The sequence below is a fragment of the Anolis carolinensis genome, chromosome 6 (assembly GCF_035594765.1).
Source record: "Anolis carolinensis isolate JA03-04 chromosome 6, rAnoCar3.1.pri, whole genome shotgun sequence".
NCBI lineage: Eukaryota > Metazoa > Chordata > Lepidosauria > Squamata > Dactyloidae > Anolis > Anolis carolinensis.
The window spans coordinates 15,332,740-15,357,294 of NC_085846.1; the positions used below are offsets into that span (position 1 = coordinate 15,332,740).

General features: G+C 42.4%; 1 protein-coding gene across 5 annotated transcripts; it reads right to left on the minus strand.

The window, feature by feature from the left end:
* Nucleotides 1-860: 860 nt before the first annotated feature.
* On the minus strand, nt 861-22,509 carry emp3 (epithelial membrane protein 3 (MAM blood group)). Of its 5 annotated transcripts, none has more exons than XM_008118440.3 (5): nt 22,190-22,509; nt 12,863-12,948; nt 4,885-4,987; nt 4,602-4,742; nt 861-2,812 (listed from the first exon to the last, which is right to left on the minus strand). In XM_008118440.3, the coding sequence occupies exons 2-5, from the start codon at nt 12,938-12,940 to the stop codon at nt 2,643-2,645; spliced, it is 492 nt and encodes a 163-aa protein (XP_008116647.1). In that variant the 5' UTR covers nt 12,941-12,948; nt 22,190-22,509; the 3' UTR covers nt 861-2,642. The 5 variants fall into 5 exon arrangements, with proteins under 5 accessions (XP_008116647.1, XP_003225892.1, XP_008116644.1 ...); XM_003225844.4 differs by having other exon boundaries at nt 12,863-12,951; nt 22,190-22,507; XM_008118437.3 differs by lacking the exon at nt 22,190-22,509 and adding an exon at nt 17,373-17,524 and having other exon boundaries at nt 12,863-12,951.
* Between the last annotated feature and the right edge of the window lie 2,046 nt (nt 22,510-24,555).

The following is a 24,555-nucleotide window of genomic DNA, read 5'->3' on the forward strand; positions in this document are numbered from 1 at the left end:
AGCCTCATTGGTGGCAGGTGGATAGTTAAATTCAGACTTCAATAAGATTAAATATTTATTCTTTCACATGCCCACATCTCAGTTTCAGCAGATGGTAAATTAGCACCCTTAATGGGCATTAAGCTGCACTTTTATCTAAACACCAGTACACAGAGACGATAGGAGGAGACTACAACTAGAGAGTAAGGACAGGCGGCTTTGTCAAATCTGTTTCCATGGACTTTCTCTTTTTCCCACCTCCCAGGTCTGTCTGTCTCAATTCTATGTGGGTTTAAAAACAAATAAACACCAGGCACATCTATACATATTTTGTTTTCAGAAAAACCTGGCTGGAAGGGGAAACAAATGAAAAATGAAAACATAATAAATAAAAGATTACAATGTGATGATAAATAAAATATTGTTTGCCCAGGCACAGTTGGATCAAAGAAAAATGCTGAATAAATAACAGCAATTTCGAATGCAGGTTATAAAGGTGTTAAAATTGCTTTTGCCAGAGGGCGATTTTATTACAGTGTTCAAAATGCAGGATATTATGAATTTGGTAAAGGACACTTGCTTCTGTACTCTCGCCTGCTGAGTCTACACCTAAAGCAGATAAACAGTTTATTACGATACTAATACAAGTAAATTAGGGTGGGCAACAGGTGGCCTTACAGGCGATGTTGGACTGTAACTCCCATCATCCCATACGATGCTCACTAGTGCATCCAGAGGAACACAATTGCCCACATTACCATATATGAGATTCCCTCCCCACAAAGAAGAACTTGCATTCTCAAGAGTGCTAGAATTACATTGCTTAAAGGACAAGTAGATATAAAACACTGCTATCTAAACCATAAAGGAAGACATAGCTCTTGATTTATAATTACTTTTATTCTTAAAATGCATATAAAATATAAAAAGGCCACATCAAGATGATAAAAGGGGACATGGGGAGGTCAGGACGTACAATACTGATTTCGGTTATAGATATGTCATGAAAGGAACCCGTTTTTGAGACTAGGAAGCAAACTGCCCGTTTAAGGCAACAGGAAGAGCAAAATCAATTCTAATTACAACTGTTTGTGCAATTAGTAGGGCAGGCTTGCCCGACATGGTGCCCTCCGGTTGTGTCAGACTACAACTCTATCCATGGTTAAGAGATAATGGGAGCTGTACTCCAACTTCTCAGGAAGCCATCATATTGGGGATGTCTACAGAACAGTGGTTCTCAACCTTTGGACCTCCAGGTATTTTTGACTTCAGCTCTCACAATTCCTAACAGCTGGTAAGCTGGCTAGGGTTTCTGGGCGTTGAAGTCCAAAACAACTGGAGGACCAAAGGTTGGGAAGCACTGCTGTAGAAGGAGGCAGGCAGGATCTCCCCAGTTTTAGAAGTGGAGCTGAAATTATGAGCTTGGTTTCCCCAGCCCATGCCATCTTTTTATAATTTCAGTACCACTATGGACTCATACTTAGCGAGAAAGAGTAGGAAAACACTTAGTTGGAATGCAAGATGGGAAGGGAGCTATGATGGTTGTTGCCTATGTCTCTGCTCTAACGAAATGCACATAACCAGAATATCTTTCTCAGAGCTATTTCACATATTACACAAGGGCAAACAGATTGGCCAATTGAGGGGTCAGTAAACAAAGAATTACAGCCAATCGTGGTTCCTTCAGTAAGCAAAATATATTTGCAAACATTATCACCCCTTTATATTTTTAGGTTGCACTCTCAAATATGTCAAGTTAACACCTGAACTGCTGATGTTGTTTTCAAAGTGTGTGTAATTTCAAAACACCCTTATGTTACCATAATGAAAATGAAACTCAACGCTATGAGTAATTTCTATAGCCGAATTAGAGTTGTGTTATCTTCACATATATTTCAACAGTTGATAGTTGCTTCCGATTTTGAGTTCATGAAAAGCTCTGCTGTGCACAAAACATACTCATTTTCTATCTCTTCTTCTTCTCCAAAATGTAAATGATTTTAGGACTTTCTATTAGAATTTATCAATTTCCTACATCTCAGCCCACCTGATCTTTCAGCATGAGTTTCAAACATATTAAATATGAGCCCCCTTTTAAAACAAGCTTATGTTGGAATAATTTCTACATTGCAGTGTTGAAAACAAATATTTTGGAAATAGACCCACACAACCTACACATTCTTCTTTTCAAAATAGGTATTAAAGGTAAGGGTTGGTTCTTGGCCACACTGTGGAATATTATTTTATTAAAAAATGGAAAGTTTGGAAAAGCAAAAGTTGGTTCTCTATTCTCATGTATATAATTTTTTAAAGGAACAAAGCAACCATTTCTAGCCAGAGAACACCAGAGATATGTTCCCTGAATACCATGGCACTTCATTCTGCCAGCAAACAATTCACATGCGCAATGCATGTAAATACCTCAAAAGGCCAGGGAATGCCCAGGGTAAGGTGGCACACCTTTAACTTGCCCTATCATGTGAAGTACATGATAACACGCAGAGCAGAGGTTATTCACTCACAGTGCAAATAACCCCAGTGGATCGTGTAGGATTTTGTACCATGATTGCCTTTGGAAACAGCAAAAGAGTTAAGACATAGCTAAATTCAGAGGAGAACGGGACCCCTTTTCAAGGCAAATGGAGAGATCTCCCAGTTGAGGGTCACTCCTTCTTTCGAAGGTGGATGTAAATGATTCCGCTGATCACTGCCAAGGGGAAGGAGAGCCACGCCAGCACAAAACAGTAGCCAAAGGAGCCTCCTGGCATCCGTTTATCCTGGAATTCATCCACATGAACAGTGTAGATCACAGCGGCTGTGAACACGGAGATAGCTGGGAAAAGGGACATCAGAAAATGAGGAGTGTATCCTTGGCTGTATCCTTGTTGGACAATAGTACCCATTAGCAATACAGGGTTAATATCCCTTATCTGACATACTTGGGATATGAGGTGCTTTGTATTTTGGGGAGGGAGGAGGGATTTTGGAATACCTGTATTTGCATATACATATATGCCTTCTTGTATTTCACAGATCGTTGTGTCTCTCTCCAATCTCGCGCCTCATACAGACATTAGATGTGATGTTGGAGATAGGCCGAGGATTTATGAAATGGCAGAAATCTAAGTGTAGTATCTGGTGCAATTCCACACTTTCTGCCATTTCACAAATCCTCAGCCTATCTCCAGCCTCACATTTAATTTCTGTATGAGACGCGAGGTTGGAAAGAGACTGAGAATCAGAGAAATGAACATAGAAAAGTCTTGAAGGTAGGAGCAGCTAGCTGGCAGTAAAAAGCTTTGGATTTTGGATTTCCTGAAAAGGGAAATTTAACTTGTATTGCATGAGATTCTGCTGAGGAAAAAGCATACAGTCTATGTCTCCTAGTGTTACTATAGTACATTAACTGATGCTGTTGGAAACATAGCAGACCTCCTTTTTGTCATCTTCATTATACATTTCATGCCACTATCAGATCTTCCTCTTCCCCCAGGGAATGAGCCTCTTGTGACTCTTACTCTCTTTCCCTCTGAGATTTTAGATCAGTGATGTGGCTTTCCACATGTTTGAGACTCCAACTCCCAAAATCCCTGGCTAGGTTGTCCAAGGGTCAGGAATTCTGGGAAGTAAAATCCAAAACACCTCATGGATCAAAAGTTGGATACCACTGTTTTAAATATTTATATTAAATTCATCATATATTTATATCCCATTTCCTCCCAAAGATTCTCCTCCACCTCACTTATCCTTGCTGCAAACCTTATGAGGTAGGTCAATTTGAGATATATGTGGTATATGGAAGGTCCATCGCTTCCAACATTTCACAATGAAATCTGAGACGTATGTGACTGAGCAACAGGATGTGGTCAAGATGGCAAAAGTTATTGAGGAGGAAGAAAACACATCTTGGAGAGGCTGCAGCAGTTTTCCAGAGCCAATAGGAAGGACAAGATTCTGTTCCTTCCCCTCTTTCTCCTGCTGAGTTGACTATAAACTGTTTTTGCAGCTCAGTCTGCAGCAACGGAAGCATAACATAAAAGAGGGAAAGTGGAAGGTGGTAAGAAAAACTGGGACATTTCAAAAGCAACTGAAAAAGTGGGATGTAGGAGGATTAATCATGGCTGTCAAATTAGGACAGTTGAAGGGTGTGAACATCATCCCAGTAAATTTCATGGATCAGTAGGGAGCTGAATCTGGGTCTTCCAAACACCAGTCCAACATTTCAACCACTACATCACAATGTAGCACTAAAATAAAATGCTGGACTGATGTTTGGAAGACTCAGATTCAGCTCCCTACTGGTGTCATTTAGCACATTTCAACTACTACACCACAATGTAGGGTTAAACCCTTGAGCCGGTTGAACTGTTGACCTGAAGGTTGAAGGTTCAAATATGCAAGATGGGGTGAGCTCCCATCTGTCAGCACTAGCTTCCCATGTGGGGACATGAGAGAAGTCTCCAAGCAGGATGATAACACATCTGGGCATCCCTGGGTAACATCTTTCTTAGACGGACAAATTTTTCACACCAGAAGTGACTTGCCTCAATTAGCTTCTGGCATAATTTTTTAAAAAACACAATTTACAACTAAAACAGAAAACCACCCAAATTATTCCTTACCAGTAAGAATCTGAAAAACTCCAGTGGCATAAAACAGACTTCCTCGCTTCATGGTGTAGAGCTGGCACATGAAGATAATGAAGGCAAAACTGGAGAAGAGAAGACTTAAAACCATGAAGGCTTGGACTGCTTGAAGCCATGCTGGGTGGAAAGATTAAAGGGAGGGGGAGAGAGAGAGTAAAGAAGGAACAGTGCAAATATAGCTATATCTGGGATAGGAAGTAGCTATGAATACAATTATTGTCCTCTCCAGGAGACACACTGTAGCCTCCTAAATACTCACCACTTTCGGACACTGAGTGACACAACCAAGAGTGTGTGGTGTCATTCAGTACGCAATCATACCAGATGTTAACTGTTTCTTTATCAGGGAGGACCCACCATGACTGAAGGAAAAAAAGAAGAGGAGGAGAATTACAGGTTTTGTAGATCAAACTTGGGGGGGGGGGGGGAAAGACAGTCAACGTTTACATTGGTTTGTCTAGTTGGGAGGAGTAGTATCCAGCATGACGTAGTGATTTCATCATTGGGCTGGGAATCTGGAGACCAGAGTTTGAATCCCTCCTTGGCCATGGAAACCTACTGGGTATCACTGGGGAAGTTACACTCTCTCAGGGTGCATCTACATTGTAGAATTAATGCAGTTTGACTCCTATGGCTCAATGCTATATAATCATGGAAATTGTAGTTTTACAAGGTCTGTAGCATTTTCTGCCTATCAGTGTTGATGTCTCACCAAACTACAACTCCAAGGATCCCATATCCTTGAGTCACGCCAACTAAAGTGGTGTCAAACTGCATTAATTCTATAGTGCAGATGCACCTCAGTGTTAAAGGAAGCCAGAGACAGATCTCTTCTAAACAAACATCTGGACATCTGCACTGCAGTATAATCTTATTGATGTCTACTCAAAAGCAAGCCCAATTGCATCAATACAGCTTACACCTAGGAAAGTGAGTGCAAAACAGCAACCTCTGTGGGCAAATCTAGCCTAATGGTTTCTAGACAAGTCAAAAGATTATTTCAATGGTTTACAGTGATTTGCAAAAGCAACATATAAATGTGTTATAAATGTTATTCAGGCATTACAAATGAAATGAGGGACAGCCTCCTCTTTCATCTTTTTTCCTTGTGTGAAGATCAGCGTTCAATTCTAACATTGGTTTGTCTCATTTATATGGCACATTTTATGTATGTACCAATTCGTAATGGTTTTGAGCACATTTTAGGTATACACCAATTAATAATGATATTCAGTACTCTAGACACATTCTCTTGTTCCAGTCTTGGCTAAAAGCAACCTTGTAAGGTCAGTCAGCATTATTATCCCTCTATTGTAGTTGGAGGCTGAACATGAATAAGAGAGAGAAAAAACTAAATTTGCCTTTGTGTGTTTCTGGCAGGGGTGCGATAAGGAAGACAGACTTCCTGGTGTGTTTTTTAGCTACTGTACTATAGCAGCAGACACAATACGGTGCTTGTGTTGCTTTTAGACTATCTGAATTCAGATTACACATTGATTTTGGCAACGTGACTACTACTTTTAGGAGAGTTTTGTACAGATCCCAGCAGAGCTTCCAACACATGTCTCCAGGCAAGTGTTTCCTATTTCGTGAGAAGGAAAGAAAAATGGAAAAGGGTGCATCTACAGTGTTGAATTAATACAGTTTGATACCACTTTCACTGTTGTGGCTCAATGCATTGGAGTCCTGGGAGTTGTGGTTTGGTGAGCCAGAAAAAGGCTAATGAATGACTTTGCAAAACTACAGTTCTCATGATTCCATAGCATTTTGCCCTGTTGGTTACAGTGTTGTCAAACTGCATTACTTCAACAGTGGAGATGCACCCATAGAGTTGGAGCTGACTTCATGGGCCATCAAATCCAATCTTCTACTCAATGAAGGATCCCTAGCTACAGTATTCCCAGAAGGTTGCTGTTCAGGCTCTTTTTTTTAAAATGTCCAGAGAAGAAGATCCTTCTCTTGGCAGTAGATTTCATTGCCAAATCCACTTTGACTGTCAAGAAGTTCCTTCTAATTGTTCAACCAAATCCTACCTTCCTGTAACTTAAAACCATTAGGCCAGCTCCTGCTCCCTGAGGGACATTCCACACAAACATATAACCCAGAATTTCAAGGCAAAAATCCCACAATATCTGCTTTGAACTGTGTTATCTGAGTCCACACTGCCATATATTTCAGTTCAAAGCAAATTATGTGGGATTTTTTTCAACTGTGTGGAAGGGACCTACATCAGAAGAGAAAAAGCCTGAACTCTCCTTTCTATAACAATCTTTAAGGAATTTACGGAATGCAGTCATGTCACCCTCAATCTTATCTTCACCAGATGGAACATGCCCACCTCCCTTAATCTTTCCTCACATTTTCCATACTTTCTCTAAATTTTCTCCTTTTAAAATGAGTGCCCTCAACTGAATGCAGTACTCCAGGGGAAGCATGACCAGCACAGAATATAGTAGGGCTATTATGTGCTTTGACTTGGAAACCATATTTGTATTACCATAGGTTAAGATAGCACTTGCCATTCTGGCTGCAGCATCACTCTGCTAGCTCATGTTCAGTCCATGTTCAACAGTAACCCCAAGATCCTTTTCACACATTGAACCAAATATCTTCCATCCTATACTTCTGCATTTTTGTGCAATCTAAATGTAGACAACACAAAAATGCAGAGCTATAGAATGGGATTTGTATCTATCCTGATTGAATTGAATGTTATTAATGTCTAATCAAACTAGAACATGGATCCACTTTAAATCCGGCTTCGGCCTCCTGCAGAATTCTGGGATTTGTGGTTTAGTGAGTTTAGCAGTTTAAAGCCTCCTCCCTAAACTACAAGCCCCAGAATCCTGCAGAAAGAAAGCAGAATTTAAAGTGGATCCATGCTGAGGCTGCTATAAGAATGGGGATGTGATAACAGGAAGTGAGAGAAATCTACTTCCAGGAGGGGGAATTCTCTCCTGAAAGAGTTATCATGGGGAAAGGTGTCTCCGCTGAAGCTTTGTCACCAACCTTTGTTTCCACAATAAGCCATTTTTCCCCCAAAATCCAGTTGTCCCAGGGTCAGAAAGTGAGGAGAAATCTTCTCAACAGGGGCACAGACAGAAAAACAAGCACCACATGGGTGTTAACCCTTCTCTATGCTATCCAAAATACATGTATGTATGTGTGTGTGTGTGTGTGTATGTATATATACATATATTCATATATATACACACATATATATTGTATATATATATACACACACACACATAAATACTTACATACAAATTCAACTTAAGAACAAACCTATAGAACCTCTCTTGTTCATAACTTGGGGGCTGTCTGTATGTTTTGCTTAGTAATACGAGAGCACTCCGGAGAGGTGCTGTGCAGGCACAGATAGCTCAGTTCTGTGATTCACAAAAGACCATGAAGAAGAATGTGCGTTTCATCTCCACTGCTATATAATGCAGTTTCAGAATGCAATTTCAATGCATTGAACTGCATTATATGGCAATGTAGACTCAATGCAGTTAAACCGCATCCTGAAACTGTATTATATGGCCATGTAGATGGATCTGGGAACTGTCCCTGCCAAATCAAGATATATGAATGGTGCAAGAAATTTTAGACCTTTCCCCATTTATTGATCTTACATTCACATACATGAAAACTGTCTTCTATATAAGCTTTTTTTCTCTAAGCTACAGGGGAAAAGACTAACTTTAGGAAGCAACAATTAAATGACAATAACTCAGTATTTGTCCCATAATGTGATGCTTCTGCTCCAAATGGAGCCTAAAACATTGAGGGATTTACATGCATAGGGTTCCGGTGTTAATTGTTTCCTGCAGGGAAGGAGGGCAGGAAGAATCTAAAAAACGATGACATCAAGTCTGAAATGTTAAATGAATTTTTAAAAATAATACATGTAAATTGTCTATGCTGAGCGGAAGCCAAATTCATGCCTACGGTACAACCCCTAACTTATGTTAATAGGCATGCTGTTCCATTTTGAGCAAGCTGCCAGCTCTCAGGGAAATACTTGTCAGGACTTAATGAAGACAAGGAAGTACACACAGACACAGTGGCAGAATAAATGGCACATCCGCCCCCAACACAGGCTCAAGATGGAGCCGCTGGCACAGCTATCAGACGGAAAAGAAAAGGAAAAGATAGGAACAAAAAAACACCCTTTGTGTTTCTTAGGTCGGGTTAGGAAGAGTAATAAAAAATCCAAGTAGGTTTGCTGGGTTAGTAAAAAGGTAAAGGTTTCCCCTGACATTAAGTCCAATCATGTCTGACTCTAGGAGTTGGTGCCCATCTCCATTTCTAAGCCAAAGAGCTGGTGTTGTTCATAGACACCTCCTAGGTCATGTGGCCAGCATGAAAGCATGGAGCGCCGTTACCTTCCCTACCATTTGCATGTTTGCGAACTGCTAGGTTGGCAGAAGCTGGGGCTAATAGCGGGAGCTCACTCCACTCCCCGGATTCAAACCACCAACCCTTTGGTCAGGAGCTCAGCGGTTTAATCTGCTACGACACCAGGGACTCCTCTTGCTGGATTAGGAGTTCCAAAAAGAAGATCATGATTTAAATTATTGTGTGGAAGGTCCCCCCCCCCACGCCCCATTTTTGCTGTTGCTGTTGTTCTTCACAGAACATAGAATCTAAGAGTTGGAAGGGATCGCAAAGGCCATCTAGTCCACTGCTTCTTAAACTGTGGGTCCAATATTTGAAGATGACTATCAACTTGGGATCTATATGCAGCAGAAGGGAACCAAAAAAAGTCAATCTCTAAATCAGAAAAAGGGAAAGATGCAGATCTCAAAAGGTGCTGAGAAAAATCGTCTCCACTCCATTCCTGCTTTAAATGTTTCAGGAGATTTCCTCAGCAGAAGCTGAAGTCATTTCTTGTCTCCCAAATAAAGAATCCCTTTCTCTCTCTTTTGGGAGAGCTCTGCCAAAGGATACACTGTAAATCCCCAAAGATAAAGAAACTCCTTATTTGAGATACAAACAACTGCTGTCTCTTAACATAGATTATGAAATGCTTGAGATGTATTAGGCAGACGTCGAAGAGAGTCTGTCAATGAAAGAGTTCCTTTTGCATTTTCAAAGGCTTGCTTAAATGTGTGTGTGTATGTATATATATTTGTGTATATATAACATACTAGAATCTGGCCTGTTGTTTGAGAAACAACTTTATGGAGGGTTGACTGTAACCCTAGAAAGAGGGGAAAACATACATTAAGCAGCAGATTTGAAGTATGCCACAAAAAGGAAGCAAATGGTACATTTATCACCATTATATTTTTGCTGCTAAGAAAGGTGAAGCATTCGTGGTATTTTTTGCTTCAAGTGCCAAAATAATGTTTACTGTCTGCTTTGACTTTATGGGAAATAAGCCATTTTCTACCTTTTTGGGGGCCAGCTCTACTTATCTTGAACTTAAAAGCCCATTGTCTGCATTTTCAAGGGCAGGGGAGTCAATTCTCCAGACCGAGAGTTGGTGCCAGCATTATCCAAGGTCTTTATAAATATATTTATTAGTTTCGTAATCAATTTGGCATCATCTAGCAGTAAGAGCATTATGAAAGATCGCCCGAGGCCAGACAGGCCAAGGATCCACAGCCTTTCTGAAAAGGGGAACAAGATAATGCTGCAAGCAAAACAATGTCTCAAACATCCCCAGATTGGCTGCTTCTTCTTCTACGTATATCAGGTGAGATGGGGAACTAGATGATCTATCACACTTTGATTAAAACTTGCAAGGGCCATTAGATAGCCAAATAAGGAGCTTTGTTTGTTGTGTGTCTTGTCTTTGCTGATTTATGGCAACCCCAAGGCAAAATTATCTTGGCAAGATTTTATCACAGTGTGTGTGATTGTGATTTCATCTGAGGCTAAGACAGCATGACTTTTCCAAGATTGTTTTGTCGGTTTCCATACCTGAGCAGGGATTCAAACCTGAATTCATGCACGGAGGAGGAGTTGTTTAAAGCTACGGACAATGCGGTTGCTGTTGCCCGTTTTTGGTCTAAAACTATTTAGTTGCTTGTGATTTCCTTTTTTTCCATCCTTTTAAAATGTATTTGTTATGCAATGCTTGTGACACGAAATAAATAAATAAATAAATAACCTGGATTCCAGAGTTGTAGGCTCAAACCACTATAATAGGCATGGGTAAACTTTGGTCCTCCAGGTGTTTTGAACTTCAACTCCTACAATCCCTAACAGCCTACCGGCTATTAGGAATTGTGGGAGTTGAAATCCAAAACACCCGGACGGATGAAGTTTGCCCATTCCCACTCTATACCATGTCACATTAAATGATTTTTATTGGGTGCAAAATTGGTTCCCAAGCCATTAACACAGCTTTCCTTTTATGTGCAATCCCTCTCATTTTGGCTATATCTCCCATTAGCCCTAGCCAGCTCTGTCAATGGTTGGGGATGATAGTTGATGTCATCTCAAACAGTAGAATGATTGAGAAAGCTGCATCAGACCTTGGAAAAGTATTTTTAAAAGTAATTTGTTCTTATTACGCATTCCAGCATTTTAAAAGAAAAGTAGTTTGTTAAAGTGACCCACTGCAGTATCTCAAAAGTTTAATTCTATGTTGTTCTCTGTCTTGGAGGGAGGATTCAGGTCCCTTCTACACAGCTGAATAAAATCCCACATTATCTGCTTTGAACTGGAAGATATGGCAGTGTGGACTCAGATAAACCAGGTCAAAGCAGATTTTTCGGCCTTGATATTCTGGGTTATATGGCTGTGTGGAAGGGCCCTCAGTATTGGGGAAAATGATATACAAATCCCATTCAAAAATTCTCCCCAAATGTCCTAAAATAATGAGAAAACTTTTCTTGTTGTGTGATACAGACATGTTTCCACTCTTGGTATTGAAATATAATATGGTCATGTGCCCATCTTTTCCCTCTACAAAATTACATTACTCATAATGTTAACTTCTATTTTTAGGCTGTACTAACTGAGCAAACCTGGTTCAAAGAAGTAAGAATGAGATTGATCTTCTGTCCTCCTTGTGTCCTCTCCATTATTTCACAGATAAAAACTGGGACACATGTGGCCAAACAATAGCAGAATGTAGGAGTGGGAAGAGGGGAGAGGATTGACAGGCATGGGCAAACTTGGGCCCTCCAGGTGTTTTGGACTTCAACTCCCACCATTCCTAACAGCCTCAGGCCCCTTCCTTTTCCCCCTCAGCCGCTTAAGCGGCTGAGGGGGAAAAGGAAAGGGCCTGAGGCTGTTAGCAATGGTGGGAGTTGAAGTCCAAAACATCTGGAGGGCCCAAGTTTGCCCATGCCTGGTTATAACCAAATACAAATATTGTATAGAAGTTAGGAAGTATTGTATTGGTTCATGCATATATACATGTATATAGATTAGTTTCACTGTTTTTAGGGGCCCCTGATGGCGAAGTGTGTTAAAGCACTGAGCTGCTGAACTTGCGGACCAAAAGGTCCCAGGTTCAAATCCCGGGAGTGGAACGAGCGCCCGCTGTTAGCCCCAGCTCCTGTCAACCTAGCAGTTCAAAAACATGCAAATGTGAGTAGATCAATAGGTACTGCTCCGGCAGGAAGGTAACGGTGCTCCATGCAGTCATGCCAGCCACATGACCTTGGAGGTGTCTATGGACAACGCTGGCTCTTCAGCTTAGAAATGGAGATGAGCACCAACCCCCAGAGTTGGTCACGACTGGACTTAACGTCAGGGGAAACCTTTACCTTCACTGTTTTTATTAATATATAAACTGAACATAAGAAACATATTAATCAGGAACCATATCAGAATGTAGTCAAGATGGCAAAGATTACTAATAGGGGAAAACAGACAAACTAGGAGAAGTTACAGGAGTTTGCTTTTGCCTCAACGTACTGGGGCTCCTTCCACACAGCTGAGTAAAATCCCACATTATCTGCTTTGAACTAGAATATGTGGGAGTGTGGACTCAGATTCCCCAGTTCAAAGCAGATATTGTGGGATTTTCTGCCTTGATATTCTGGGGTTATATAGCTGTGTGGAAGGGCCCTGGGAAAGGCACAATTCCTCCTCTTTTCTTCTACCTGCTAAATGAGTATTGCACTTAGAATTCAGTTTGTAGTAATTGAAGCCAGCTGAGGACAAGGGAGGAAAACTGGAGGGAGACAGAAAAGATCTGAGACATTTTAAAGGCATATTAAAAAGTGGAATAATGGGGAAACTGGAAAAGTTGGAAGTCCTATTGGTCTCACCTTGTCCAATGTGGCTACGAAGAGTAAGATGAGAATCAGGACATGGAGGGCTGTGACTGCAAAGAGGAGGAAGCCCATTGTGAGACCTGCTGGGGAAAAACAATGACAGTAACATTAGACTCCTGAAGAAGCCAGTTGTCTTCTTCACAATCTTGGAGTGACAAAAATCTGATTAACCTTTAACTACGTCTAGAAACCTCCATCTTCGCCCAAATCCTTTCCCCAGTTTCCTTTTAAGCAACTGGGCATCTCTGCTCCCCAGTGGCAGAACCCCAGATTTTGAGCCCATAATTTGTCATTTGTAAATTTAACTACTAAAAGCCATTTCTCTTCCACGGCCCACAATTATATTTAGAGAGCCAAGTCCCAACTCCTAATGTTTAATTCAGTAATTCCTCCCTTCCCTCCCAGAGAACTCCCACAACCTCTGTATTCTCAAGTTTCTATCAGTCATAAACTATGATCCAAACTTCACCTGTTTGTTCAAAATTGCCCCAGGACGCCTGGATCCTCTCTGTTGTCGGTAACGGATCTCCCGCCCAACAAACACACAGCAGAAAAGTTAGGATGAAGACTCATCCACTCAGCAGCTCGCATTCCTGCGGCTTTAGGCCTTGCTTAATATGATCCAGATGTTGCAGGGTCACGTGAGCAGTGGGCAAGCCAGGGGTGGAGGGAGCAAACAGCTTGTCTCTGTGCTGTTCCCACCCTGCTTCAGCCCCGATGCGAGGCCCCTCCAGTGGTTTGTCAAGCAGCAAAAAGAGGGAATTACAGTAGTAAAATAAATGGCAAAACAAAAATAAATGCCAAAGAAAGCTGGAAGCCAGGAATATGAGCCCTGGCTTCTAATGAAGCCTTTTACAATTTCTTGGTTTACTTTTTTTCCTTACAGCCGGACACAAGCTCCCCTAATCATTTTGGTGTCTTATTAAAGGGAAGAATTATATGTGATTGAGTTACTGCTTGGAATGGAGACCACCAATGGATACCAGGTGCTGTAGGTTATATTCCAAGGGAAGGAACTGGCCAAGCCATCTCTGACCATTCCTTGGCTAAGAAGGTCCCATGAAATCCATGCGTTGTTTTTTTTTTCGTGTCAGGAGTTACTTGAGAAACTGCAAGTCACTTCTGATGCGAGAGAATTGGCCATCTACTAGGACATTGACCAGGGGATGGCCTGATGTTTTACCATCCTATGGGAGGCTTCTCTCATGTCCCTGCATGGGAAGCTGGAGCTGACAGATGGGAGCTCACCCCGCTCCCTTGATTCAGACTGCCAACCTTTTGTTTGCAGTCCTGCCAGCACAAGGGTTTACCCCATTGCACCACTAGGGGCTCCATGGGGTTGTAATAGGTCAACAGGTGATTCGAAGGCACACAAACACACAATTAGAGACAAACTTTAGTTTTTTTTCACAACTGTTTCAATTTTGCCACCATGTATGCATTGCAAAAGAAGCCATAGCTAATCCTGGCTTCCCAATAAGAGTATCGGCATGATGCATGTATATGCAAGCATACTTTTGCTGCTTTTAAATTTTGCAGTTTGTGATATATGCTTTAAAATAATGTTAGTTAAAAGGAAATAAATGTTTATGAAACCACCAGTGTTTTGCAGATTTTTTGTTTTCCGTGTCAGGAGCGACTTGAGAAACTGCAAGTTGCTTCTGGTGTGAGAGAATTAGCCGTCTGCAAGGACGTTGTCTAGGGGACGCCCGGATGTTTGATGTTTTACCATCCCTGCGGGAAGCTTCTCTCATATCCCCACATGGGAAGCTGGAGCTGCCAGAGGGAGCTCACCCGCTCTCCCCTGATACTCACCGCCGACCTGTCAGTCAGCAATCCTGCGGGCATAAAGGTTTAACCCATTGCACGCTCCGTTTTGAAGATGAGTCTTCACAAATAGATTACTGGGCTGCCAAAACTAAAAATTATTCATTTTCCCTCTGGGAAAAAATGTTGATGCACATTCAGCTGCTAATCCTAATTAGAGTAGACTCACCGAATCGAGGTGGCTCACAGAAGTGTTGATTTGCCATTTAGCAATTGAATTAAAGGATTTATTATTGTAGCTGGGACAAACAATTGGATTCAGGCAATTGTTTACTTTCTTCCAAAAAATTTCAATGTAGAAGACTCAAGGCATGTCTACACTCCAGAATTAATGCAGTTTGAAACAGCTTTAACTGCCATGATTCATTGCTATGGAATCTTGAGAGTTGTGATTTACAAGATCTTTCTCTTTCTCTGCCAAAGAGTACTGGTGCCTCACCAAACTACAAATGCCAGGATTCCACAGCATTGAGTCATGGTTGGTGATAAACTGTATTAATTCTACTGTGTAGATCAGGCATGGGCAAACTTGGGCCCTCTGGGTGTTTTGGACTCCAACTCCCACCATTCCTAACAGCCTCAGGCCCTTTCCTTTTCCCCCTCAGCCGCTTAAGCGGCTGAGGGGGAAAAGGAAGGGGCCTGAGGCTGTTAGGAATGGTGGGAGTTGAAGTCCAAAACACCTGGAGAGCCAAAGTTTGCCCATGCCTGGTGTAGATGTACTCTCACAAACCTTAGCTTCTAACTTCTCCAATATCAAACTATTACATCCCAGTCCTTTACGCTCCAGGTGAAACTTGTGACACATGTGGTCAAGCAACATCAAAGTGCAGTCAAGATGGCTTGAATTATTAATTAAGACACAAAAACTAAGGGAGGCTGCAACAATTTGCTTGTGTCTGAATCTATAGGGAGGTCAAAACTCTCCCCCTGTTGAATTAATATAAGTGCAAACTATTTTTTACACCAATTGAAGTAAACTGAGGGAAAAGCAGAAGGAGTAAAGGAAACCTGGGGAATTTTAAAAGTAGCTAAAACGTGGGATGTCTCCCACATTGAGATAGTTGGAGGGCATACATTCCTCTCTGAGTTAATCCTTTATCCCTTAATCTACTACCATCACATAAACTACAAGCTTCACAGACTTGTTATCTCCAACTCAAGGCTGCTGGTAGCCGTGAAAAATAAGGAATTTGATATCCTTGTTTCCTTTCACACACAAAAAGAAGAAAGGAAGGGGGAGAGGGGGAAAGAAACAGAGAAATCTTTAATTTTATGATCAAAATAATATATTATGGAGGAGAAAAATTATCAAGATGTGCCAGGAGGATTTTAAACTAAGACAGTCAAGGATATATCAAGGCAGCTGTTTGGGATCTTATCATCTTCCATGTTTTTGTCTACGGCTTTCATGGCCAAAATCACTGGGTTGCTTTGAGTTTTCTGGGCTGTGTGGCTATGTTCCAGAAGCATTCTCTCCTAATGTTTCACCCACATCTATGGCAGGCATCCTTAGAGGTGGTGAGGTTTGTTGTAAACTAGGCAAGTGGGACTTACATATCTGTGGAAAGTCCAGGGTGGGAGAAAGAACTCTTGCCCATATGCTGTTTTGTTCTGCTTCCTTTTCAGTGCTGCAAAATTGTGCTTGCATGTGTACGTGTGGAAGCCCTCTTCCTAAATATGTGCACGGAAATTGAAAGAGATGGGCTATTCCAGATATTTGTGGTTTGTAACACCCTTCTCATCACTGGCTATGCTGAGAAGGGCCAATGAAAGCAGAAATCCAACCAAATTTGGAGCACCTTGTGATATATAGATTATGCCTGATTGTGTTTTTCACAAATAATTCTATTGTACTTACTGTTTAGTATAATACGCTTTTGCAAATGGTGCTTTCCAGGTTGAAAAACATTCCTGGTAGAATTGGCCGAGTTAATAAAATTTCAGGATGGCGTTGGCATTTAACAAGCTGATGTAAATATTACGGCACCTTAATGGCACCAGATCTAGTCTGATAATTGGACACTAAACAGAGTCAGCCCTGGTTAATACTTAGACAAGAGACCACCAACCAATACCAAGTGCTGTAGGCTATATTTCATAGGGTGGAACTGGCAAAAATAATTCACCAGTTGGACCAGGCATGGGTAAACTTGGGCCTTTCAGGTGTTTTGGACTCCAACTTCCATCATTCCTAACAGCCTCAGTGTTACATCAGGCCCTTTCCTTTCCCCCCTCAGCCGCTTAAGCGGCTGAGGGGGAAAAGGAAGGAGCCTGAGGCTGTTGGGAATGGTGGAAGTTGGAGTCCAAAACACCTGGAGGGCCCAAGTTTGACCATGCCTGAGTTAAACAGTTCAAAGTTCTCCAAACCAATAAGAGATGGTTTAAACAGTGAGAAGAATTTCACATCCGATGTGAGAGACCTGGAACACAAACATGAATCTCAATTATTTTGATCCTATGACCCTAAAAAATTAATGGGGCCACCACAAGTCGACAGGCAACTGTAAAGCACATACATACATACTATGCAGAAAGGGCCAGGTCGGCAATAGAAACACAGAGACAAAAACTTGAGCTAGATCAAACCAGAGATTATTGGATAAATTCAGTAAAACACATACAAATACAAAATACATGTACAAAATAAAGCTTTGAAAACATATACCAAACTACTTACCCAAAGTTAGTGGGGAATCCCATAGAATTAAAACTCCATACATGCTTCCTCAGAAACCCAGCTGGGTTAGATTGCTTATAACCAAGAGAGTTTACCTTGAATTCTGCCCTTGCAGGACAATCCTAAACACAAACTCACTCAGCAGTGGGTGGGCTGGAAATAGATCCAGGAGCTTACAAATGGGAAAGGTGGAAATTTACATCTGTTTCCAGCCCACCCACCTGCCCCTCCCTATGGCAGTCACCTCCCAGTCACCTCTACCCCAAACACTACAGTATTTTCAGTTTACTGTCTCCATGTTGGATGTTGAGGTTGCTTCTGTTCTGAACAATGCTCCATTACTTTTGGATGAGAGTGTGTGCACGTTAAATCATCCTTTCTCCAAGGACAACCCATCCAGCCACTGAAGACAGAGAGCCATTAATCCTTTCAGAGTGGGATTAGTCTATGGGTGTGTCTACACTGTAGAATGATTGCAGCGTGACACCACTTGAACTATCATGGCTCAATGGAATAGAATCTTGAGTGTTGTCATTTTGCACAGGATTTGGATAAAGAGTGCTGGTGCCTCCACAAACTATGACTCCCAGGATCCCATAGCATTCACCCATTCATAGCATTCATTCTACAGCAGTGGTTCTCAATCCGTGGGTCCCCGGGTGTTTTGGTCTACAACTCCCAGATATCCCAGTCAGTTTACCAGCTCTTAGGATTTCTGGAAGCCGAAAGCCAAAACATCTGGGGACCTACTGTTGAGAACCACTGTTCTAGAGTGTATATGCTGCCTATGATGTAGAAATACGGGTCTGGAGTCTCCCTTGATGCCCAATTTATGGGGATTGCCCTCTTCCAGCTTCCTCCCCAAACACTTCAGTACATGACCAGTGTGGCAAAATTCCTTTTTCTGGACTATTTTTTTCACAATACTCCAGTCGGCATGGATTTTCTCCAGAATCCGTATCAGCTATTGCAGGTGTGGGCAAACTTCAGCCCTCCAGTTGTTTTGGACTGTAACTCCCACAATTCCTAATTGCTTAAGTGGCTGCGGGGCGGAAAGTAAGGGGCCTGAGGTTGTTAGGAATTGTGGGAGTTGAAGTCCAAATCATCTGGAAGGCCGAAGTTTGCCCATGTCTGAGCTACAGGATTCTGGGAATTATCATTCAGAAAGGAATTTTCCCACATTTTGGGACATGCCCAAATCTGGTCCCAATTCTCCATCCAGAATAGACAATAGTTACTTGATTTACTTAAGCATTGATTCACCATTCAACAATTTTAAATGATTTCCTCTAGATGGGATGAATCACTAGGTTTTGCCTCCTATATTCAATGGACCTTGACTTTTGAATCCATGTACATATGACTGCAGCCTTAGCCTACCTTTCAACAAAGTGCAAATTTTTATTAAAATAACATAAAAGACTGTTTTGTTTGGGGGCGGGGAAGTGGCTGTAAAAAAGAAATCCTCTAAGACTACGAAAATAAAGCTTTTCTGGGCTTCAGGCCACTTCATCCAACACGGGAGCCCAAGAATGCTTGTGCTAGAAATGTCCGTTCCTTTATCTCAAAATGCCACAGGATTCCTTTACATCTTTTATTATGATTTTCACTTTAAGCCTACTGTTAGGAACACAGTTTCTTCCAAGAGACTGCTTTTTATCTAAAGCCCTTTCGTTTCTCCTTTATGCCACGTGTTGCCAGTGGGGGAAGAAAACCTAAAATCTAGCCAGCAACTTCTTTGTTTTTCTTCCTTTTCAATTTTAGCAGAGGCTGATTCAAGAAGTCTGTCTGAATCCTCGCATATGAAAATGCCCTAAAAATATCTGGATTGAGTTTAATCAGTTGAAGAAGCAGAAAAATGAAAGTAAAAGGGAATACAGTACTTCTAGTGTGTGTGCGCGCCTTTACGTTGCTTGTCGGTTTATGGTGGCCCCATGATTTTTGTAAGGTTTTCTAAGGCAAGGAATACTCAGAGGTGGTTTTGCCATTTCCCTCCTTTGAAAAATACAGAAACAGATATTGGTAGGTGGTCTGCTATCCAAGTACTAATCTGGTCTGAATCTGCTTATCTTCCAAGATCTGGTGCCTTCAGGATATTTACAAAGATTAAAAGAGACTCAGGAAGGGAGAAACATATCTCCCTATAAGGTCTCCCTCTGTTTCTCCAATGCATCACTGACATTTAAAGATTATTAAGGTAGTTCTGACATTAAGATTTCAAATATGAATGCATCTACAATATAAAATTAATGCAGTCTGACCCCACTTTAACACACCCTCAGACTTCTAACTAAAAAAGACGGATGTGTGAGTGGGGATCTCCTTCTTTTCTTGCAAAACCCCACCCTAACTTCTGCTTTGGAAACCCTCTGGGGTTGAGGTCACAGTTTGGGCCAAAACCAAGGGTGGGGCAATTCTAAAAAAAAGGTGGGCCACTTTGTAGATTACATTTAGAGTCTTTGCCTAATCCCCCCACATAATCTGTGCCCTATCTACACTGTAGAATGCAAGCAATTTGACCCTGAACTGCTATGTGCCCGCAATGCTATAGAACCTTGGAGTCATAGTTTGGTGAGGCACAGCATATTTGCTAACAAAGGCTAAATAATAAAACTACAATGTCCCTGACCATGTCATGGCAGTTCAAGTGGCATCAAATTGCATTCATTCTACAGTGTAGATGCACCCAGTGAGGCTGGATCTACACTGCCATTTAAGATCCATATATTATCCGGGTTGATCTGCATTATATCACAGTGTAGACTCACAAAGGTAGCCCCCAATGGCGCAGCATGTTAAAGCACTGAGTGCTGAACTTGCTGACCAAAAGGTTGGCGGTTTGAATCTGGGGAGCGGAGTGAGCGCCCACTGTTAGCCCCAGCTTCTGACAACCTAGCAGTTCGAAAACATGCAAATGTGAGCAGATCAATAGGTACTGATCTGGTAGGAAGGTAACGGCGCTCCATGCAGTCATGGCAGCCACATGACTTTAAAGGTGACTACGGACAACGCCGGGTCTTCAGCTTAGAAATGGAGATGAGCACTAACCCCCAGAGTCGGACACAACTTGACTTAATGTTAGGGGAAAACCTTTACCTTTACCTAGACTCACATAATCCAGTTCAAAGCAGATGTGAATTATCTGATCAGATAACCTGAATTATATGGCAGTGTAGATCCAGCCTGAGAATCTGCTTGCTTGAAAAAACAAACAGGAACAGAAATGCTGTTGATGCACTGCCACAGCTCTCAGGCCCCTTTCACACAGCTAAATAAAATCCCACATAATCTGCTTTGAACTGGAATATATGGCACTATGGACTCAGATAACCCAGTTCAAAGAAAATATTGTGGGATTTTCAACCTTGATATTCTGTGTCATATGGCTGTGTTGAAGGGCCCTAAATCACCAACAAATAATAACCAAGAATGGCGAAGGCTGCATCCACATAGTAGAATTAGGTAAAGGTAAAGGTTTTCCCCTGACGTTAAGTCCAGTCATGTCATGGTGGGCCAGAGATGTCAATGCCTTGGTCCTTTCACTACAGGTTTTAGTAAGGTTTTAGTAAGGTAAAGGTTTCCCCTGACATTAAGTCTAGTCGTGTCCAACTCTGCGGGTTGGTGCTCTTCTCCATTTCTAAGCTGAAGAGCCGGCATTGTCCGTAGACACCTCCAAGGTCATGACTGCATGGAGCGCCGTTACCTTCCCACCGGAGCGGTACCTATTGATCTACTCACATTGGCATGTTTTCGAACTGCTAGGTTGGCAGGAATAGTAGAATTAATGCAACTTAAAGCCACTTGAACTGCCGTGGCTCAGGCCTCTTCTACACAACTGTATAAAATTGACATTATCTGCTTTGAACTGGATTATATGGCAGTGTAGACTCAGATAATCCAGTTCAAAGCAGATAATGTGGATTATCTGCTTTGATCATTTGGGTCACATGGCAGTGTGTAGCAGGGGCCTCGATGCTATGGGACCCTGGGACCCGCAGTTTGGTAAGACAACGGTGCATGGCAGAGACTTTGTAAAACTACAGCTCTCAGGATCACAAAGTACTGAGCCATGAAAGTAATACCAATCTGCATTGCATCTACAGTACTCTTTACCTAAAGGCCCTGTAAAACTAGGAGCCCTTCCACACTGCCATATAACACAGAATATCAAGGCAGAAAATGCCAGAGTCCACACTGCCATGTATTCCTGTTCAAAGCAGAAAATGTGGGATTTTCTGCCTGGATATTCAGGGTTATATGGCTGTGTGGAAGGGCCCTACATCTCTTTGGATTCAATCGTTAAGTCATGGCAGTTAAAGAGGTGTCAAACTGCACTACTTCAACAGTGTAAATGCTCCCTAGGAAGACATAAAAATGCCAAAGCTTCAGCTCTAGAGAAGAGACCAAAAGTCTGCTAAGACTCGTGATCGTGGCAAGGGAGGGCTGGATGGAGACGCACTTCCTATTTCGTGGAAGGTGTAGGGTTTTCGGGGGGGGGGGGGGGGTTAAAGCCACGAAGGGTCTGGCAAGGGGCGAGAAGGGCGAGTTTGTGGCGTCTCTGAGACCCCCCCCCCCAAAAAAATTTCCCTCCTCCGACATCCTAATGCGTCAAAGGGATGCGCGTCGTTTTTTCTCCCATTCTTGGAAGCCCGTTTCACCCCACCCTGCCTGACCCAGTGGTTCTGTTCTAAAGGATCGGCTCTTCCTCCCTCCACAATAAACCCCCTGGGGATCTGTTCAACCCCACCGGATCCCCCAGATCTGTCCAACCCCCTCTTTGAATCCTAGCACCCCAAGATTCGTCTCGAAAAGGGTACCTGGATGTTTCCTGGGGGTCTCTTTTCGGGATCGGCTCTTCTTGCGCCTGAACTTTCCTCTTCTGACTTCACCCCCTCGCCCTCTTTACCACCACCACCACCTCCTCCTCCTCTTCCTTCCTTTTTGAAAAAAATATATAAAATAACCAACTCGACTCAGTTCATCCCCATCGCATCACCACATTCACCCAGCCCTGCCCTTGGCATCTGGCCCCGTGGGTGGGACCAGGGAGCGCGTGGCTGGCTTGGTGCCCCAAAGAAGGGGGCGAAATGGGGAGGGAGGAGGAGGAGGACTGGATCCCCCCTGGCACAGGATGGGGGAGCCCTGCCTACTCTTCCTCCCCCCACATGCCTGTCTGTAGCCTGTGCCTATTAATAAGTCTCTTTTGCTGCTCTTCTCTACCACTTTCCCCCCTCTGCGCCCTGGCAGCTCTCTTTTCATCCTTTCCTTTAGGCTTATCCCATGCAGACAACGTTTGCATTACACCAGGCATGGGCAAACTTTGGTCCTCCAGGTGTTTTGGACTTCAACTCCCACCATTCCTAACAGCCTCAGGCCCCTTCCTTTTCCCCCTCAGCTGCTTAAGTGGCTGAGGGGGAAAAGGAAAGGGCCTGAGGCTGTTAGGAATGGTGGGAGTTGAAGTCCAAAACACATGAGAACCAAAGTTTGCCCATGCCTGCATTACACAGTAATGCAATCTGGCACCACTTGCCTGCCATGGCTCAAGGCAATGGAATAATGAGATTTGGAATTTGACAAGGCTCTTGAGCCTTCTCCGCCCAATAGTGCTAGCGCCACACCAAAAGTAGGGCTTTGGAATATAGTTGGGGCCCTTCCACACAGCCAGAATATCAAGGCAGAAAATCCCACAATATCTGCTTTGGAATGGGTTATCTGAGCCCACGCTGCTATATATTCCAATTCAAAGCAAATAATGTGAGATTTGATTCAGCTGTGTGGAAGGGGCCCCAGAACATCAAGGCAGAAAATCCCACAGCATTTGCTTTGAACTGGGTTATCTGAGTCCATGCTGCTATACATTCCAGTTCAAAGCAGATAATGTGGGATTTTATTCAGCTGGGTGGAAGGAGCCTAAGACAGGTCAAGCTGCCATTAGTTGAGGGTCATCCAATGGAATTCATGACTGAATGGAGCCCTTCCACACAGCTGAATAATATCCCACATTATCTGCTTTGAACTGGGATATATGGCAGTGTGGACTCAGATAACCCAGTTCAAAGCAGATATTGTGGGATTTTCTGCCTTGGTATTCTGGGTTATATGGCTGTGTGGAAGGGCCCTGAGTCCACATTGCCATATAACCCAGTTCAAAGCAGATATTGTGGGATTTTCTGACTTGGTATTCTGGGTTATATGGCTGTGTGGAAGGGTCCTGTGTCTCCCCAATCTCAATTTAACACATGTAGAGTGCATCTACACATTGTCAAATTGATGCAATTTCACACCACTTTAACTGCCCTGGTTATGAAATCCTTGGAGTTGTAGTTTGACAATGGGCCCTTCCACACAGCCATTTAACCCAGAATATCAAGGCAGAAAATCCCACAATATCTGCTTTGAACTGGGTTATTTGAGTCCACACTGCCATATATTCCAGTTTCAAAGCAGATAATGTGGGATTTTATTCAGCTGTGTGGAAGGGGCCAAGGTCTGTAACCCAGTGGTTCTCAACCTGTGGGTCCCCAGGTGTTTTGGCCTACAACTCCTAGAAATCCCAGCCAGTTTACCAGCTGTTAGGCTTTCTGGGTGTTGAAAACCAAAACATCCGGGGACCCACAGGTTGAGAACTACTGCTGTGACCTTTTCTGCCAGAGTGCTGGTGCCTTACCAAAGTATACCTCTCAAGATGCCATAGCACTGATCCATGGCAGTTTAAGTAGAGTCAAACTGCATTAATTCTACAGTATGTTCCCAAGGAGAGAAAACATACATATGCCGATACACACAACAAGAACAACTTCTTCACAGGTTGGATTTCTGCAATCCTCTGTGTTAAAACGCTGACATTTTTTTTTGCTGGGAAAGGGTGCACTGTAGAATTGATGTAGTTGGGGACCATTTGAACTGCCACAACTCAATGCTATGGAATCCTGGAGGTTGTAGTTTGTTGAGGTGCCAACATTCTTTGGCAGAGGAGGTGAATGACACCTTGTAAAACTACAATAATTTTACAGTTTATTATTATTCATATTTTCAAGTAGGTCTATATGTGGGCACCAAAATCTTTAAGTTTAGGGCCTTTAGAGGTCTTAATTCATCTTAATCCTGGCAGTAAACTGTTTTGAGTCCTAATATATTAGAGGGAAAGTGGGTATTAATGATGATAATGATGATGATGATATTA

Coding starts and splice junctions, on each gene's coding strand:
- emp3 (XM_008118437.3), bottom strand. CDS start 17,415: ATGTATGGAGTTTTAATTCTATGGGATTCCCCACTAACTTTGG. Junction 12,952..17,372: donor GGATTCCCCACTAACTTTGG/GTAAGTAGTTTG, acceptor GTTTTTCCCCAG/CAGGTCTCACAATGGGCTTC. Junction 2,813..4,601: donor AGTTTTTCAGATTCTTACTG/GTAAGGAATAAT, acceptor CCCTTTTCCCAG/CTATCTCCGTGTTCACAGCC.